The 16955-nt window shown below is 38.1% G+C and overlaps 1 protein-coding gene across 1 annotated transcript; it reads left to right on the forward strand.

The window, feature by feature from the left end:
* The first annotated feature begins 5664 nt into the window (after positions 1-5664).
* LOC141436224 (protein takeout-like) lies at positions 5665-14159 on the forward strand. The gene is made up of 5 exons (XM_074099112.1): positions 5665-5876; positions 7682-7901; positions 10666-10793; positions 11401-11553; positions 13821-14159. Exons 1-5 carry the CDS (start codon positions 5825-5827, stop codon positions 13970-13972), a joined length of 705 nt encoding a protein of 234 aa, XP_073955213.1. The 5' UTR covers positions 5665-5824; the 3' UTR covers positions 13973-14159.
* Positions 14160-16955: the final 2796 nt, after the last annotated feature.

Here is a 16955-nt window from a genome sequence, read left to right on the forward strand (position 1 = left end):
CGTCATAGACGAATTGTATTTGGAGTAACGTCGAGCCCATTTCATCTAGTAGCTACAATCAACCAAAAACATTGGTTGTGTGAATAAGTAATTCTTTTCCTAAAATATATATTATAATTGGCTCTACAATCTTTGCTCCTTATTAATTCCATAACATCTGGCGACCGTGACTTAAAAATAAACCCGAACATGGATTTGAAACGGAAGCGTACCCAATGTAGGAGAGAATTCACCATCCTTCCGACAAAATAGAAAAGGCCATTGAAGGCAAAAGAAGATACTGCGGCCAATTTTTGAGTTATTGTCGGAAACTGCTTCAGAACCTTTGAGGTAGAAGCGGCAGTTAAGGGGGGAGTGGTGCGCGGCTGAGGACTTCGACGAAGCTCTTTTTGAAGCAGACCAAGATAAGTCCATGTTATACAAATTACGTTTGGCACAGGTCAAGTCGATGTGCTCTAAAACCCTACGCGCACAAATAGTGCATCTTCATTATTGTCAGCAGAATCGAGTCAGAAGCCCACAACGGGCAAGCAACGCTGCCTACATTGCCAAAGTTGGAGCTCGTCAAGTTTCGATGGCAACATAAAGTCCTGGCTGCAGTTCTGGGACAATTTAGAAGATAGACGAAGACGCCCACATTGACGCTTGCGACAAGTTTCAATATCTTCTCCAGTCCATGACGGTGAACAGCCCGCGCGACAGCTCGTCGAAAGTTACCCACCTTCTGCGGGAATTATAAAAAGGCAGTCGAAGCTTTAAAGGCTAGATTTGCACGAGATGACGTCCTCATCGAAACGTATGTCAGAGGATTGCTTGAATTGACGCAGAAAAAAGGAGCTGCAAATAATTTAACAGCACTTTACTATAACCTCCAGACGCATCTTCAAGCACTAGAAACACTCGGCGTGACAACTGACAAGTATGCATCATGCTTTTTCCCATGATCGAGTCTGCTTGCCGGAAGAAATTCTTCGTGCCTGGCATCGCACTCACCGGAAACCAGAAATCTGTCCAAATTAATGCTGTTTTTGAGACAAGAAGTGGAGTCGGCGGAAAGAATACAACTAGCAAGGCGAGACTACAATGACGTATCCCTAGTTGAACCCATGCCACCACCGCCTGCTTCGTAACGGAGTTAAACAAGACAAGGATGGAAGGAAAACGGTTCATCATGTGTGTGGTGTGACAAAGATACTCATTCTGCCGTAGAGTGTCATAAGGCGGCAAAGATGACGCTGAAAGAACGTCTAGAGTACATCAAAAGCAAGAAAGCGTGCTCAATTTGCTTAAAAAGCAATCATATTACAAAAAAATGTAAGAGTTTTCCCAAATGCCTGTTCTGTCAAAAAGGCACTTTACAATCATGTGCACAGAGTTAGCGGCGAAGAACACCAACGATACTCAGGAAAAACAGCAAGAGCATAGTAACTTGTCATGCCACACAAAGTCTGCATCATCAACAACGTTGCTACAAACTGTTGTCGTGAAGATTGTGCATGACAAGAAAGAGATGCCGATACGAGCTCTTATCGATAGTGGTGCCCAGCGATCGTACATAACAAGGATTTAGTCAAAAAACTTGGACTAATCTACAAAAAAGGAGGTTCTAACACATAGTTTGTTCGGCGGGATCGAGACGAAAAAAGAGACGTGTCATTTGTATGACATTTCCGTCAAAAATCTCGACGAAAATTTTTATATGAATTTATGTGTTTTAGATAAAGATGTAATTTGTAGTTTTTTACCAAAGTTAAAATGTAACGTATTACTTGGGCAACTGCGTCAACGCGGCATCGTTCTAAATGACTGTACGGACTCTCCTGACGACGTAAGTTTACTCATTGGTGCTGACTATTCTGGCTCACTTTTTACGACAGACTTTGTACAGCTTGAAAAACAATTTGACGGCTATAAAGACGACTATAGGTTGGACTATGACAGGCCCCGTTACGGGAGTTCAGGTTTCATGACAAACGTGACCACTACACTTCATAACCTAACAAGTCTTGACATTTCAGATTTGTGGAGTCTGGAAGCTTTAGGCATTAGGGATCCTGCAGAACAAACACTTAAGTCGACTCGCGATATGGAGGTCATTAAGGCTTTCGAAGAAAATGTCCATATCAACACAGAAGGCAGGTATGAAGTCTGTTTGCCGTGGCGAGACGTCCCACGTCCCACAAACGAACTACGACCTCGCTAAGAAAAGATTAGATTCTGCTATGAGTCGCCTCAAACATTTAGGTAAGATCGATAATTACGATAAAGTATTCCGTGAATGGTTGCAGTTAAATATATCGAAGTAGCACCAGATCAGTCTATCCAAGGCCATTACATGGCGCACCACCCGGTCATAAAGGAGTCTAGTTTGACTACTAAGTTACGTCCGGTTTTTGATGCGTCAGCCAAGGATCGGAACGGAATTTCTTTAAATTCTGTTTAGAAAAAAGGTGTCAATCTTCTCGAAAAAATTCCTAATCTTTTGATAAATTTCAGGAGGAGCAAAAATTGGTGTGACTGCTGACATAGCGAAGGCATTCCTTCAAATTTCGATTGTCCCGGAAGATCGTGATTATCTGCGGTTTCTATGGTGGTCCACTGGCTTCGCTCGCTCGGCTCGTGCGTCGTGATCACAATTAAAACTAACACTCCTCGCTTCGCTCGTTCGTTACCTAAATTTTTCTATATAAATAAGTAAACAACTAGTGCATACTTTATTTATCAACACAATACTACCTCTAAAATACTGGCAGACGTGCATGGTTTTTCACATTGTGCACAGAAATACGTTTGATTCACATAAAAAGAACGGAGCTGATGTTCAAAAGCTTCTTTTGCACTTCTATTTTGAATTCAATCACTAGTTTCGGTTTAAAGATCATTTTGTTGCGACGCCGACATTTTTCACGCGCTAAACAAACACGGCCGGTCAGCTGGTCACGGCCGCCATTGCATACGCAGCGCCACCAGTGGCCAAAAAAGAAACTATTTTACGATGTGCCCGGTATAGAGCTAGGAATATCGACGAATGCGTTGCTCTAATCGATCTGCCGTATTTATTTCTCAGGCACTCGTGATATGCCTGGCCAACGTTTAGGCATATCATGAAATGGGCGGCGTTTCACGATATGCCTAGGAATTTCGTGATCTGGCGGATTTTACGATCGGCCGCCGACATACATACCATTGGAGTATAAAAAAGCTTTTAATAGAACTTAGGTATTTACATTTTATATTACAGTCCGTTATTTGTTAGTCATATGTAATGTTTGACATAACTTTTTTGCTTTGAAACCAGTTATTTTCAAAATAGTTATACAACAAACCTAACCTAACCTATAGCGTGCTACAGGTGAACATTTAAAAATTAATGAAAATGTACGGTTTCAGCGGGATTTTTTTTAATGACTAACAAAAATTATGACAAACATTACATTATGACTTATAAAATTATGGCAGTCGAAAGGCTTTCATGTAGTTATAAATATAAATCTAGGTACATTTTTATTTATGGCTCACATCGCAAGTATTTATATACTTTTGTATTTTAGCCCTAAAACAATTACCTACACAAGTGCATTCAAGCATGGCGTTCTTTCTCTTTCGTAAACTTACTACAATGCATAGCGGAATTTGATATCTCACCGACGGTAAAAATCTGTGCATTTCTGCAAAATTGCAGTCGAAATAATTTTCTGACTAAGCAGTTAAAAATGTTAATACTCCAGGTATCTACTCGTATTTCACTTCAGCACAATTATTATGTTGTAGTATCTTCAAGTCGTTTCTCTGATTAACTTACTCTTTGCAGGACAAATTGGAAAAAGTAATATTTATTAAAGTATCTCCTTATTTATTTAATTGTAAAGCCAGTACGTTATACATTACGTTACGTTATTTTACAGCGCATTGGTGTTTACTGTAATGCTGTATTTTTTTGTTGGAATAAATAAATAAATAGGTAAATATGGATACATGGTGTTACAGCCAGCTCTTAAGCGAGTCAGAACAAACGCGTTGTAAGAGCAAACAATAACAATAACAACTAAATTTGGACGCTGTTATGTAATATTGTATTACCCTGATTAATTCTGCAATGCAATATCGAAAATACAAACGAAACATAGATGCACATTACATATTACACATTTATTACATATTATTATTATATTATTTATTACATATTTAGTGCTAAAAAGACATACATATAATAGGTAAATTTTATTTTGTCATGCATGAAATTGCATTAGGCACTAATTTAACAACACAAAAAAATAATATAGAAATTAATATCAACGTTAAGGGGTTATCAAATTTAACAGGTGGTAGGACCTTGTGCAAGGTCCGCCCGGATTGCTACCACCATCTTGCTCGCTAATCCTGCCGTGAAGCAGCAGTGCTTGCACTGTTGTGTTTCGGCGTGAAGAGTAAGACAGCCGGTGAAATTACTGGCACTTGAGGTATCCCATCTTAGGCCTCTAGGTAGGCAACGCATCTGCAGTACCCCTGGTGTTGCAGATGTTTATGGGCGGTGGTGATCTCTTAACATCAGGAGACGCACTTGCTCGTTTGCCGCCATCCAGTCGAATAAAAAAAAAAAACTACATTTATAAGTGAAGACCGGTATTCACCCCTTATAGTGTTTTAAAGCGTCATAGCATAATTGACAGATTAATAGCATTTTTAATTAAAAATGTCTAGTTTATCCATACTAATATTATAAATGCGAAAGTGCGTGTGTTTGTATGTTTGTCCGTCTTTCACGTCCAATCGCGATTATTGGCAAAGAGATAGTTTAAGGGTCAGAGAGTGACATAGGCTACTTTCTATCTCGGAAAAAATGCACAGTTCCCGAGGGAACAGCACGCGATAACCGAATTCCACGCGGGCGAAGCCGCGGGCAAAAGCTATGTAGTTTTTATAAATATACTTATTGAAATGGGTTTCTTGCCTAATCAAATCTACCTAGTACAGTCAGCAACAAAAATATGGATACAGCCAAAGTGCAAAAATATGTATACACGACCTTATAATGTTCCGGCAATATAAAGTCCTGTGTATATATTTTTGGCACTTTGGCTGTATTCATATCTTTGCTGACTGTACTTACCTATTTTATAAAGTTTTCTTCTACTGCGTCGTTTGTTGTTGTTGTTTTTGGTTAAAATCTTGCAAGTTCATTTTGAGCTACTTCCGGTTGTCGGATTGACTTATTTGGTATAAATATGTAAGTTGGATTACTTGTTTATTGTCTATTCTGCATTGCAAGTGTAGACAATGAAAAGTACAGTCAGCAAAAAAGTTTATATTAAAAATTAAATTTTTAACATAAACTTGCTGTTTACTTGCCATTGCCACTTGGATACATTTACTTTATTTCATAACTAACCGTGACTTAGACAATCGTGGAATATGGTGCATACACATGTAAGACGTGTTTAAGTTTATATTGTGGAAAGGCCAACACTCATACCTACTAATACTTCTTTAATGGTAAAATCATTATTGCCGAGTAGAGCAAGACAAAGGCACGGTCGTAACAATAATTAATAATAATAGTTTTTAGACTTCATTCATGTCAACTATTTACAATTAAATTTAAAAATAAAAATAAAACTCACTACTTTTATACAGTCTTTTGCCCGTGAATTTCCGGTGGAAAATGCGGCGGCACTTTATGTTCGACAATAAATAGATAATCATTAAGGTATTTAATTAATGACAGGCATTAACGCAGTATATAAGACGAAAGGCGAAGACTGCAGACTGCAATCCGAGGAGAGACGCGCTATTGTTTGATTGTAATTAGAAGAACAGTGACGCCATGTTTCTTTTGGTGCTTAGTGTTTTGGTGTGCACCGCGAGTGGGGAACTAGGTAAGCGATATGTTTAAACTACGAATAATTTGTTACCTTTTTATTGTTTTTATTACAAGCTTTTATTTACTCGTTGCGTGCCCTGTTTGTTTCTCTATTTCGGTCAAATCATGGAAGCTAAATTTGATCCACTTCCTCTGGTCCAGGGTTTCTCAAAGTGGGGTACGCGAACCCCTGGGGGTCGCTATTCGACGGGAGGGGGGTCGCGACAAGGTTTACGTGATGGTGGCTGCAAGACTGGCAAGATGATTAAGATTGGTTTTTGGAGTCTTTTTGTATTTTTTATTTCGAATCAAAATTTGTTACTTATTTGTTGTTGTTTGTTTCAGTTTGTATTTTCGTTGGCAAGACGATTCTTACCTATATTTGTTACCTTTTATTGAAATAAATAATATACATTATATTATAATGATGATTGAAATAAAAATAAACTTAGTTTCTCCAACAGTCAATTTTATTACTTTCTTTGGGGGGGGGGGGTCGAGGTAGGGGTTCGCTGTCGTCTAGAAACTTTAACAGGGGTACGTGGAGCCATAAGTTTGAGAAACCCTGCTCTGGTCGGATTGACTTGAAATTTGCCATACCTATGTAAATATAGTGACAATACAATAATTGGAATAAAACCCGAATTTAAATCATAAAATCTTAAAGCACAATTTTCCCACTTAAAACTGAAAACTAAAATTATTTAGTAGGTAAGTACATTACAATTTAAAGACCGTAATAAACAAATAACTCAATTTACTTAATTTAGTTTCTTATTGCACAAAAATACCTTCATAAAGCATTGTTCTCAGGTTGAACTTGAATAATAATTGTATGATATTGAATAGGTCAGTCAGACGACCTTCCGATACTTCCATAATTTCAATAAAAAGTATCGCTCTGTTACAGTTAGACAAACAATTATAAATTGATGATTCTAAGATAAGATATTCTGAAATAGCAAAAAAGAAATTAAATAAGTAAAGTAAAACTAGTAGCTTAAAACTATCCCCCGTGGTCTAAAAGTTTGGCACCGCTTTCTGGTTGAATAGCTGGATATGGTAGAGAGATAGTTGCCGGCCCTTAGGTCTCCAGTGCCCTTAGTGTAAGTTTAGGTTACAAAATTCGTCTCGATCGCGTTCGCGTTAAAATCTCAATTTGTATGCAAACACGAACAGCGCCTCTAGCGGAACGTTTGCGATGTTCGTGTTTCCATACAAGTTGAGATTTTAACGCGAACGCGATCGAGACGTATCTTATAACCGAAAACTTACACTAAGGGCACAGTAGTGTCAACCAGCGCTTTTGCAAATCTTGTAAGAGTCTATGCGCGCCAGGGCCTCATAGACCCAGGCTTACAAAGACGAGAGGTATAAAAATATTAATAAAAATTACAATAATCCATACTAATATTATAAATGGGAAAGTGTGTTTGTGTGTTTGTCCGTCTTTCACGCCGTAACGGAGCGACGGATCGACGTGATTTTTGGCATAGAGATAGTTTATGGGCCCGATTTTTATCCCGTAAAAATGCACAGTGCGCGATAACCGAATTCCACGCGGGCGGAGCCGCGGGCAAAAGTTAGTTTGGAAATAATTGGCCAATAAGAGAAAAGATTAAAACCGATTTCACGCGATATACTTAGAAACCGAGTGAAGCGAGTGGTACAGTCACTAGCACCAAAGTGTATCTGATACACCAAAGCGCGCATAATAATCTGATAGGTCGGTAGGCCACGTCCGATATTTTTGTTCTGCTGTGGCATTAGTGCAGGTTTCTGTTTAAATTACGGCAATCTGAAGAAACCCCTCTTTCCCAGCCCCGTTTATAACGCCGTGCCGAGCGTCAGACTCAGCCTGTATGGTGGCATCGGCGATGAGTGCGACGCCGGTGCTGGCAGCAGGGGTCCCCCAGCTGGGCCTGAGTCCCTTGGACCCCATGACGGTAGACCGGGTCACGTCTAACCAAGCCGGGCTGCAGCTACAGATGACTGACACAACGGTCAAGGGACTGAAGAACTGCGTCGTGATGTCAATGAAGTAAGTGGCTCTTCTGCCTTTCGGGTTTGAGGCTTGTTATTTAAAACATCAGAGGGCTGCTACAAAATTCAAAAATCGAAGTTCGTATCGCACCGTCTCTCTCACTCTCGTATTTAATAATATAAGCTTCAGCGGGACGGAAGATACGAGGTTCGTATTTTGCACGCCACTGCTTTTGAGAGCCAGTTCTGCGCTAACTGCTTCTATAGTAAAAATTACATGCTTTCAATCACGTACACCAACGTTTCCTGAACTAATGGAGTACATTAATTTCTAAATTATTAATTGCCTGATAGATTATTTATTGATTATTTAGTGCTAACGATCGCATCGATTAAGTCATAAAAGTAAAGGGTTATTGAATGGGATAAATATAATAATACTTAGAGTATTAACACCGACCACATTAGCGATGCATCACAAAATTACAGAATCATTTAGGATGGTACGATCATATTTAATTGAAAAGGTTTTCCTGTTAGATAATGTAGGAGTTAAGGAATCAATAAACTTGTGAGATAATGAGTAATGACATTTAATGTCAAAGACAAAAATAATAAACTTCACTTCCTTCTCACATTTTTACGCGCATGCACTCCTAACTTTAAAAAGATCATAAATTCATCACCTACATTTTTTCAGTATTCAGTATTTATTTATTGCAACACCTATTTAAAAAATGTAAAAAATGATGCCCTGTTGGGCGTGGCATTTTAAAATTAACTACATTAATTAACTTATACATAACATATTATGCTATTTTAACCTCATGTATTTTTTAGGAAGAGGTTTAAGGAACACTTATAAATTAACTTTATATAATTAAGGTATCTAAATAAACTACTTATACATTTATCTAGAAATAATATAAACTTAGAACTTTTGTGGTATCACAGAATGAATAGATAATAGGATTTTATATTAGATAGGTAAGTTAAATTAAAAATAAATATATATAAAATAATATTTATTCACAAAGCCTAAAATATATCATAACAAAATACAATAAAATTAAAACAAATTTCGCACAATAATTCCGAAAAAATTAGAACGTATCCACTCTCTACATGTGATAGGTTGTCACGCGTTTTTCAAACTGATAAAAAGAAAATTGAATGCAGCCATTGTTTTGAAATACAGGATCCCAGAATGAGATCTCACTGTCTACAGGGCACAATTAAAATCCACCTATTACCGGCAATTACTTGCAAATGTGACATTGTTCCAATGCTCCGAACAGTTATTAGTTATTACATTTTATTTTGAAAATTGTACCAATTTATTCCAACGCCGGTCACGCGATAAAAAAAAACATTACATCATTGTTTCAAATCCTGCGAACCGTTTTTAGAGTTCCGTAGGCCTACGAGGAACCCTTAGGGCGCCAGACGTGAGCGTTATTTTATGAGTTGTGAGTCGCGTAATTTCGGTTGCGTAATTTCGGTTTCAAAATCAAATCAATCATTTTGTGATTTTTTATTTGGTTATCTCAAGAAAAATATGCTGACGTACAAAATTGAACAACCTTTTTCCTCCAACCCCAACCCAATCATGGATCGTTTGATGTTTGATTTTTAGACAAACTTTTATTTTACTCAGCAATTTATTGGTATACCTAATATATGGACGTATTCGTCCGTGTTTGTTTTTAATAAGCGAGAGATGCGTGCGTGCCAATACCCAGAATTGCGACCGCGGACGTCACAACTCGTGGTCGGAAATGTTTATGCTTTTTGTATAAAAAATGAGTAGGTGTAGGTACATATCTGTTATTTTCTCACGTACTACGCCAGCACGTGAGAAATTGCCATTAACGTCACACACAACGTTACAGTAACAGGGAAATTCATCCAGAGAATCATTTAAAAATCCTCGAGACTAATATTTACTTATGACTTTAAAAAAATAAAAAGCCAACCTTTACTAGTTGGAAAGGCACTTAGAGAAGAATAATTACGCACATATGTGTAATTATGTACATATGTGGTTGCAACTTCGAAACACAGACCGAGTCGCGTGCCAAAGCTAGTATCTGATGTGTATAACCGTCCAAACATTTAGGCTACAGAGAAGACCATACAAATAGATGTATATATATATGTATGTATTTGTACAAAATAAAAGAAACAAAACACAATTGACAGACTTTGAGATACTTGCACAAAGGCGGACTTATCCCTTTAAGGGATCTCTACCAGTCAACCGTAACATAATATAATAGGTCTATATATAATAGGTACACTCGAAAAACATAACCCGCCTGCAGAAAAATATACGCGTGCGACGGATTTTACTTGCACCCGCGCGCGCAGGCGTGCGCCCGGTCCGTACATACACTCGCGTCAGGCCCGTTAACTATGAAGCGCAAAAACCCCCGAAACCTTGTCACTTCAAGGTTCATTATCTCAAAAACGGCTGAACCGATTTTGATAAAACATGTCTAAGAACCATCGCTAGAAAACCTGATTTTAATTAAAAAACCGCATTCAAATCGGTCCACCCGTTTAAAAGCTACGGTGCCACAGACAGACACACAGACATACAGAGACACAGGCATACATAGCGGTCAAACTTATAACACCCCTCTTTTTGCGTCGGGGTTGAAAATTCGAACTTCATTATCTGTCGTCCCGCTGACGCTTATTTATATAATACGAGAGTGAGAGGGACGGTACGACAGGAACTTCGAATTTCGGATTTCATAATAGCCCCCCAGCTAGCGTACCGTAGGCCCTAAAACTTTGCTTCCTTCGGTTTGTTACAGACGCAGCGCGAGGAAGACTAATATGGAGCTCAAATGCCCAGCTGTCCTGCTAACAGGGGACTACAAGCTGGGGGGGAAACTGCTCATCCTGCCGATAGAGGGCAACGGGAAATACAAAATCAAAATCCGTAAGTACCTAGGTACTTAACATCTTTTCCAGTGCGTATGTACATCGTGACTCTACCCTCTGGACAAAGATGAGTACAATGTGTTGATTAGGGTATTTCTAGCCTAGTGATCAAAAATATGTGAACACGACTTTATTAATAACGGCGTAGAAGCGTGTTCTTGTTAAGGTATTTAAATAATAAATAAATTGTATCACGGGACAATTCACACCAATTGACCTAGTCCCAAAGTAAGCTTAGCAAAGCTTGTGTTATGGGTACTAAGCAACGGATAAATATAATTATATAGATATAGATACATACTTAAATACATATTAAACACCCAAGACCCGAGAACAAACATTCGTATTTTTCATACAAATATCTGCCCCGAAACGGGAATCGAACCGGGACCCAAGCTTCGTAGTCAGGTTCTCTAACCACTAGGCCATCTGGTCGTCTAAATTGTATTATATTGTACCTATGTACTAAAGTTCCCTAAGCCGCTGTGTTTCAATAGTGATCGGTTTTATTTTTTTCCCCATTTGAATCTTCAAGAAAATGAAGAGAACCGACGAGCCCCGAGCGATATTGACACTAGTTATAATGTTGTTTAATGTCGTTGCAGGTGACTTTGTAGTCAAGATCCAGTATGAGATGGCGGAGGAAGAGCGTGGCGGCGAGAAGTTCTGGAAGGTGATAAGCTGGAAGCACACCTCGGATGTCCTCACGAATGTGCAGTTTCAGTTCCAGAATCTATTCAACGGAAATCAGAATGCCGGTGAGTACACATCTTAGACCTGCAAGAAAAATCTTGCAAGTTGCATTAACTACCGGCACCACAATAAGTAATAGTACAAGTACCGGCACTTGATTGACCGCTTCAAATTCGTTCGATTTATGGAATAGCGATGTAATCCAAAACTTGCACGAGTTTTCTTGTTATATGGAATTTAATTCTACTAACACACAACACATGTAACTTTTGTGGTATATGAGCTTGACTGTATTTTGCAATTTGTTAATTGTTTTTGGTTATATTTAATAAATATAACTGTTGGAAAGTTTTTGAATTGAGGATTTACTCTATAAATCATACACTGTAGGTATAAACACGCTTATGTAGTTCGTTCGATAGAAAAAAAATTCGTTTAGGGGCATACATGTCCAAATGTCAGAAAGTCCAGGTGTCACATTGTCCATGGTCACAAAGTCCGAAGGTTATATGCCTTAATGTCGGATAGTCCATATGTCGAGAGTCCAGGTGTCACATTGTCCATTGTCAAAAAGTTCGAAGGTTATAATGCCTTAATGTCGGATAGTCCATATGTCTGAGAGTCCAGGTGTCACATTGTCCATTGTCAAAAAGTTCAAAGGTTATAATGCCCTAATGTCGGATAGTCCATATGTCCGAGAGTCCAGGGTTTCACTCATTCTAATTTGGTTTTGTTTACACCTATTGCAATCGAATTGTTTTCGACTCGATCGCCTTTACTGTCAAGTCAATAAGAGCTGCCACCACGTAGACAATACGATAACAATATGGAAAGAGACAATGTAGAATGAAGCCCCAGTCCATCTGCATGACTGGATCAGCTGGTCAATTCTTGTCGACTCGACATGACATGTACGAAGCATCATAGATGCATCTGGATCTTACTGAGAATGGGTCTCAGGGTGTTAGATAACAGACTGGAAATAATGCAGATGAGCAATCTAGCTCTTTAATCTATTTCAGTTATATTTATCATTTAGTTGTGTTAGTCATATTTTTATACAATGAGACATTATGGGATTCAGGCCTTCAGAACTAGGACGTTTAATCCTTCGGACTTTTTGAATATGGACTTTTTGACGCTAGGACTTTCAGACACTAGGATGTTTCATCCTTCGGACTTTTTGCATGGACTTTTGACGCTAGGACTTTCAGGCACTATTACGTTTAATCCTTCGGACTTTTTGACCATGGACTTTTTGACGCTAGGACTTTTAGACACTAGGACGTTTCATCCTTCGGACTTTTTGACCATGGACAATGTGACACCTGGACTTTCTGACATTTGGACATGTATGCCCCTAAACGAAAAATTCAGTCGTCTCCGAAAAAAAAAACAAAATAAACCTGTACGGCGTAAATATTGCGCGACAGATAAAAAAATTTGACCTTTTCTATCGCGTATACACTTTTCATTCTTAAAAGAAGAGTTAACATTACTTGGAATAAATTCTGGAGCAATAAAGAAACCCTAAAGTCAAACCTCCCTATAACACTTAAGAAAAAAGTTATGGACTCATGTTTACTACCCTGTCTTACATATGGCTGCCAAACATGGACATATAATAATAAAATTGAAAATAAAATACAAGTATGCCAGAGAGCTATGGAAAGGAGTGTATTAAACATACGAAGAATTCACAAAAAAAGAAACACAGAGATAAGAAAAACAACAAAATTAATAGACGCTCTGGAACACGCGAAAAAACTTAAATGGAAATGGGCAGGTCATATTGCACGCATGAATAAAGAAAAATGGGCACAGTTAGTAACTTATTGGCAAGGTCCAACAAACAAACGAAAAAGAGGTAGACCGAAAGAAAAATGGGAGGATGAATTAGTGAGAAATGCTGGCGAAAACTGGCTTACTAAAGCAAAGGACAGACACTTGTGGAACGAAATGGAGGAGGCCTTTACCCGTTGAGGGGTCCATATTGAATTGTATTTATTATGAAATGAAATGTTATGTAATTTTTTTTTAGTGTATATGTAATAATTGGTATAATGAAATGATTGATTTGAATATATATGCATGCACTTATGATTATAAATGATGATGATTGATTCAAAATGGAAATAAAGAGGCTATAATATAAATATATAATAAAATATACATTTCATTCTTTAAATATGTTTTGTTTTAGTAACACAGAGAAAGTACTTAAAGACACGCGCGTTCTGATGAACGTATATTGACCCGTCGCGCTTCCCCCATATCCACCTTCACCACCCTTCCCCGTTATCCATATTGATTGGTGATTTGCCTGTTCCAGCTGATGCCATCCACCAGTTCGCTAACAACAACTGGAAGGACATCTACCACGAGGTGGCGCCTCCCGTAGTGAAAGCACTCATCGGCAACGTCATCAAGGAGATTGAAAAATTGTTCCAGAAAGTTCCTATCAACCAGCTCGCGCTTGACTAGGCAATTCTTACAAAAAATATAGTAAAATTACATAACTTTTAGCTTTTGATTCTGCTTCTGTTCATATAGAGGTAGAAAAAAAAACGGCTTTGTTTTCCGATTTATGTGTTTGAGTGGATGTTTCCAATAACAGGAAAAATAAATTAAAATAGAGGTAGGTTTTATCTCATTCCTGAACATGTTAAAAGTGGTTTGATTTTAATTGTATTAACATTGTAACGAACATCCACATGTAAAGAACATCATCACATCATCATCATCATCATCATCGGCCTATCTTAGTCCACTGCTGGACATAGGCCTCTCCAGTTGCACGCCACTGAGCACGATCCTCGGCCAGTCTCATCCAGTTTTTGCCAGCTAACCTGCGAAGATCATCGCTCCACCTAGTCTGAGGGCGTCCTACGCCACGCTTCTACTGATATGGCCGGCCCACTGCCACTTCAGTTTGCTTATCCGGTGAGCTATGTCGATGACTTTAGTTCTGTGTCGGATCTCCTCGTTTCGAATTCGATCCTTCAGAGAAACACATCACATAGCTTTTATAAATTAAGGGTGAGGCCAGACTAGCGTAATTTTTTGAGTTGCGAGTCGCGTAATTTTCGGTCGCGTAATTTCTGTTGCATTCGGTTTTATACAAAAGTCCAATTTGTGCCACGCGGCGACTCAAAATGAGTTGTAGACGTTGTATGAAACCAAAACACTCGCGATTTTTTTATCAAATAGCTGGGAAACGAGCATGTGGGTCACATTGATAGTAAGCGATCACCGCCACCCATGATACCTACAGCATTATTAGTTGCCTGCCTAAAGAGGAGGGGGATAGAGGAGGGGGAAGGGGGAGGGTAGTTGGGCCTCGGATCTCCGACTCACCGAACGAAACACAGTAGCGAAACTACTATGAAGGTTGTATTTAATACGATAAAATTCTCTTTAATATAGAGTCAGTTTCGTGTAAGTAACCTTTTAATTTTCAAAATTTAAAGGTTTTTGTCACTGACCCGTATTATTTGACCGCGAGTGTAATTTAACATTTTAACCGGCAACCAAAAAAAACTGAAAATCGTTCCATATGCGCCACGAAATGCCGACATGGCCACTATGGCACTTTTTACAGCTGTCGTGTTTTACCGACCGTGGCGGTCAAAGGGTTAAGGAATGATCCTCTTTTATTGTATTTATAATAGACAATATTTGTGGAATAATTTAAGTATCTAGAATTTTTCGTTATGATTTCTGTTGCTTTATGTTTTAAGAAACAATTAACTTTACTAATTTGTAACGCATTTTCCTATATTGTGATTCTTGTTACAAGCACTATTCAGTTTTATTTAATTTAAAAAGTAAACCGCGTGTCTATTAGTAGTATAATAGTGCCAATAGATGTAGCTTACCGTTGATTTATTTAATTGTAGTATTTATATCACACACGATAGATGGCGCGTACAATACAAATGCACAAGTGAGTCCAAAGCCAAAAGTTGTTCGTTTATGTGCTTGAAAACGGGTTTTAGGTAGGTAGGTGTATATATCACAAGTTGTTATATGTAGTTATGAATGTACCGTCTAACGAATTAAAAACTAAACACGTTTCAAGTTTTTTTATTATTTTGATTTTATATAAACTAGCTGCCCGCCCTGGCTTTACATTACACGGTGTAATAATTAAGAAAGTGAGACTTAACACATTTTTTAAAATGGAGAGTTTAGTATATTTTTTTATTTTCCATGCAATTTTTCAAACACGTTCCGTACAAATTTTATCTTGCAATTACAAGCACAAAAAAACCGGCCAAGAGCGTGTCGGACATGCCCGAAATAGGGTTCCGTAGCCATTACGAAAAAATTAAGTAATTTTTCTGAGGATTTCGTATTTTATACGGAATCTTCCAAGTTTAGGTATTTTTATACCTTAGGCTGCTATTGACTCATAAACTACTAATAATTCTCAAGCAAACTTAGTCGTTATAGTTTTCCTTAAGTTTCATATATTTACTACCATCCTGATTTTTTTCAAATTTTTCCACAAACCGGTTTAGATTTTAGAGGGGGGACGCTCGATTTTAATGAAAATTTTCACTTTAAAGAATATTTCGCAAACAAATCACTGAATCGAAAAATCATCTTAGCAACCCTAATGATTTTGAAAGACCTATCCAACGATACCCCACAAAATAGGGTTGGAAGAGAAAAAAAAACACAAATCCAAAAGAATTGACAGAATGAGTAACTTATACTGAATCGCTAAATTTGACACTGAAGCGATTCAATTCCCACTCAAGTTAAGCGTCATGGTACGAAAACCGCTTGAAGTGAGTGAATGAAAATATCTGTATCGCTGTCGCTGAACCGTGCTTGAACAGAATCGCAAAAGTAACGTCGTGGTACGAAATAGCGATGCAGTTCAGTTTAGAGCCTTCAGATTCAGTCGTATTAAAAGAGCGTGGTAGGCCCCCTGTGTTTTTTTATGTCAATAAATGTTGTGAGCTTGAGTTTGAATCGTGCTGCGAGGGAGGTATTGGTTGCAACAGTCAACCTGCGCAAGTACGACACGGTAATGTTTGTGGATATTTTAGCTCAGCCGGCCTCAGACATGGCGTTGATGCTAGTCAGGTTGGCTGATGTGACAAGGATTTATTTAATACTAGCTTTTACCCGCGGCTTCGCACGCGTAAACTATTCGGTCTGGTAAGTAGTTGCAATTGAAATGTTCGGGATTTTACAAAATTCCCCTGGAAATTTCCAAAATTTATATCGTGGTCTTCATTGAGATGTGTGTTGCGAATAACTGTACAAAATTCAAGACTCTAAACCCAGTGCTGAAATTTTTCAAATTTTTCCCTATCCAAATTCAAATTCAAATCATTTATTCAGTAAATAGGCCGCAATGGGCACTTTACACGTCATTTTAAAAACTACCAGCGCTTTCGGAAAGACCATCATTGCAGTCATTTTTTTTTCAAAATAAAATAATTACAAATAA

The sequence above is a fragment of the Choristoneura fumiferana genome, chromosome 16 (assembly GCF_025370935.1).
Source record: "Choristoneura fumiferana chromosome 16, NRCan_CFum_1, whole genome shotgun sequence".
Classification (NCBI taxonomy): Eukaryota; Metazoa; Arthropoda; class Insecta; order Lepidoptera; family Tortricidae; genus Choristoneura; species Choristoneura fumiferana.

Coding starts and splice junctions, on each gene's coding strand:
- LOC141436224 (XM_074099112.1), top strand. CDS start 5,825: ATGTTTCTTTTGGTGCTTAGTGTTTTGGTGTGCACCGCGAGTGGGGAA. Junction 5,877..7,681: donor CACCGCGAGTGGGGAACTAG/GTAAGCGATATG, acceptor CCTCTTTCCCAG/CCCCGTTTATAACGCCGTGC. Junction 11,554..13,820: donor CAACGGAAATCAGAATGCCG/GTGAGTACACAT, acceptor TGCCTGTTCCAG/CTGATGCCATCCACCAGTTC.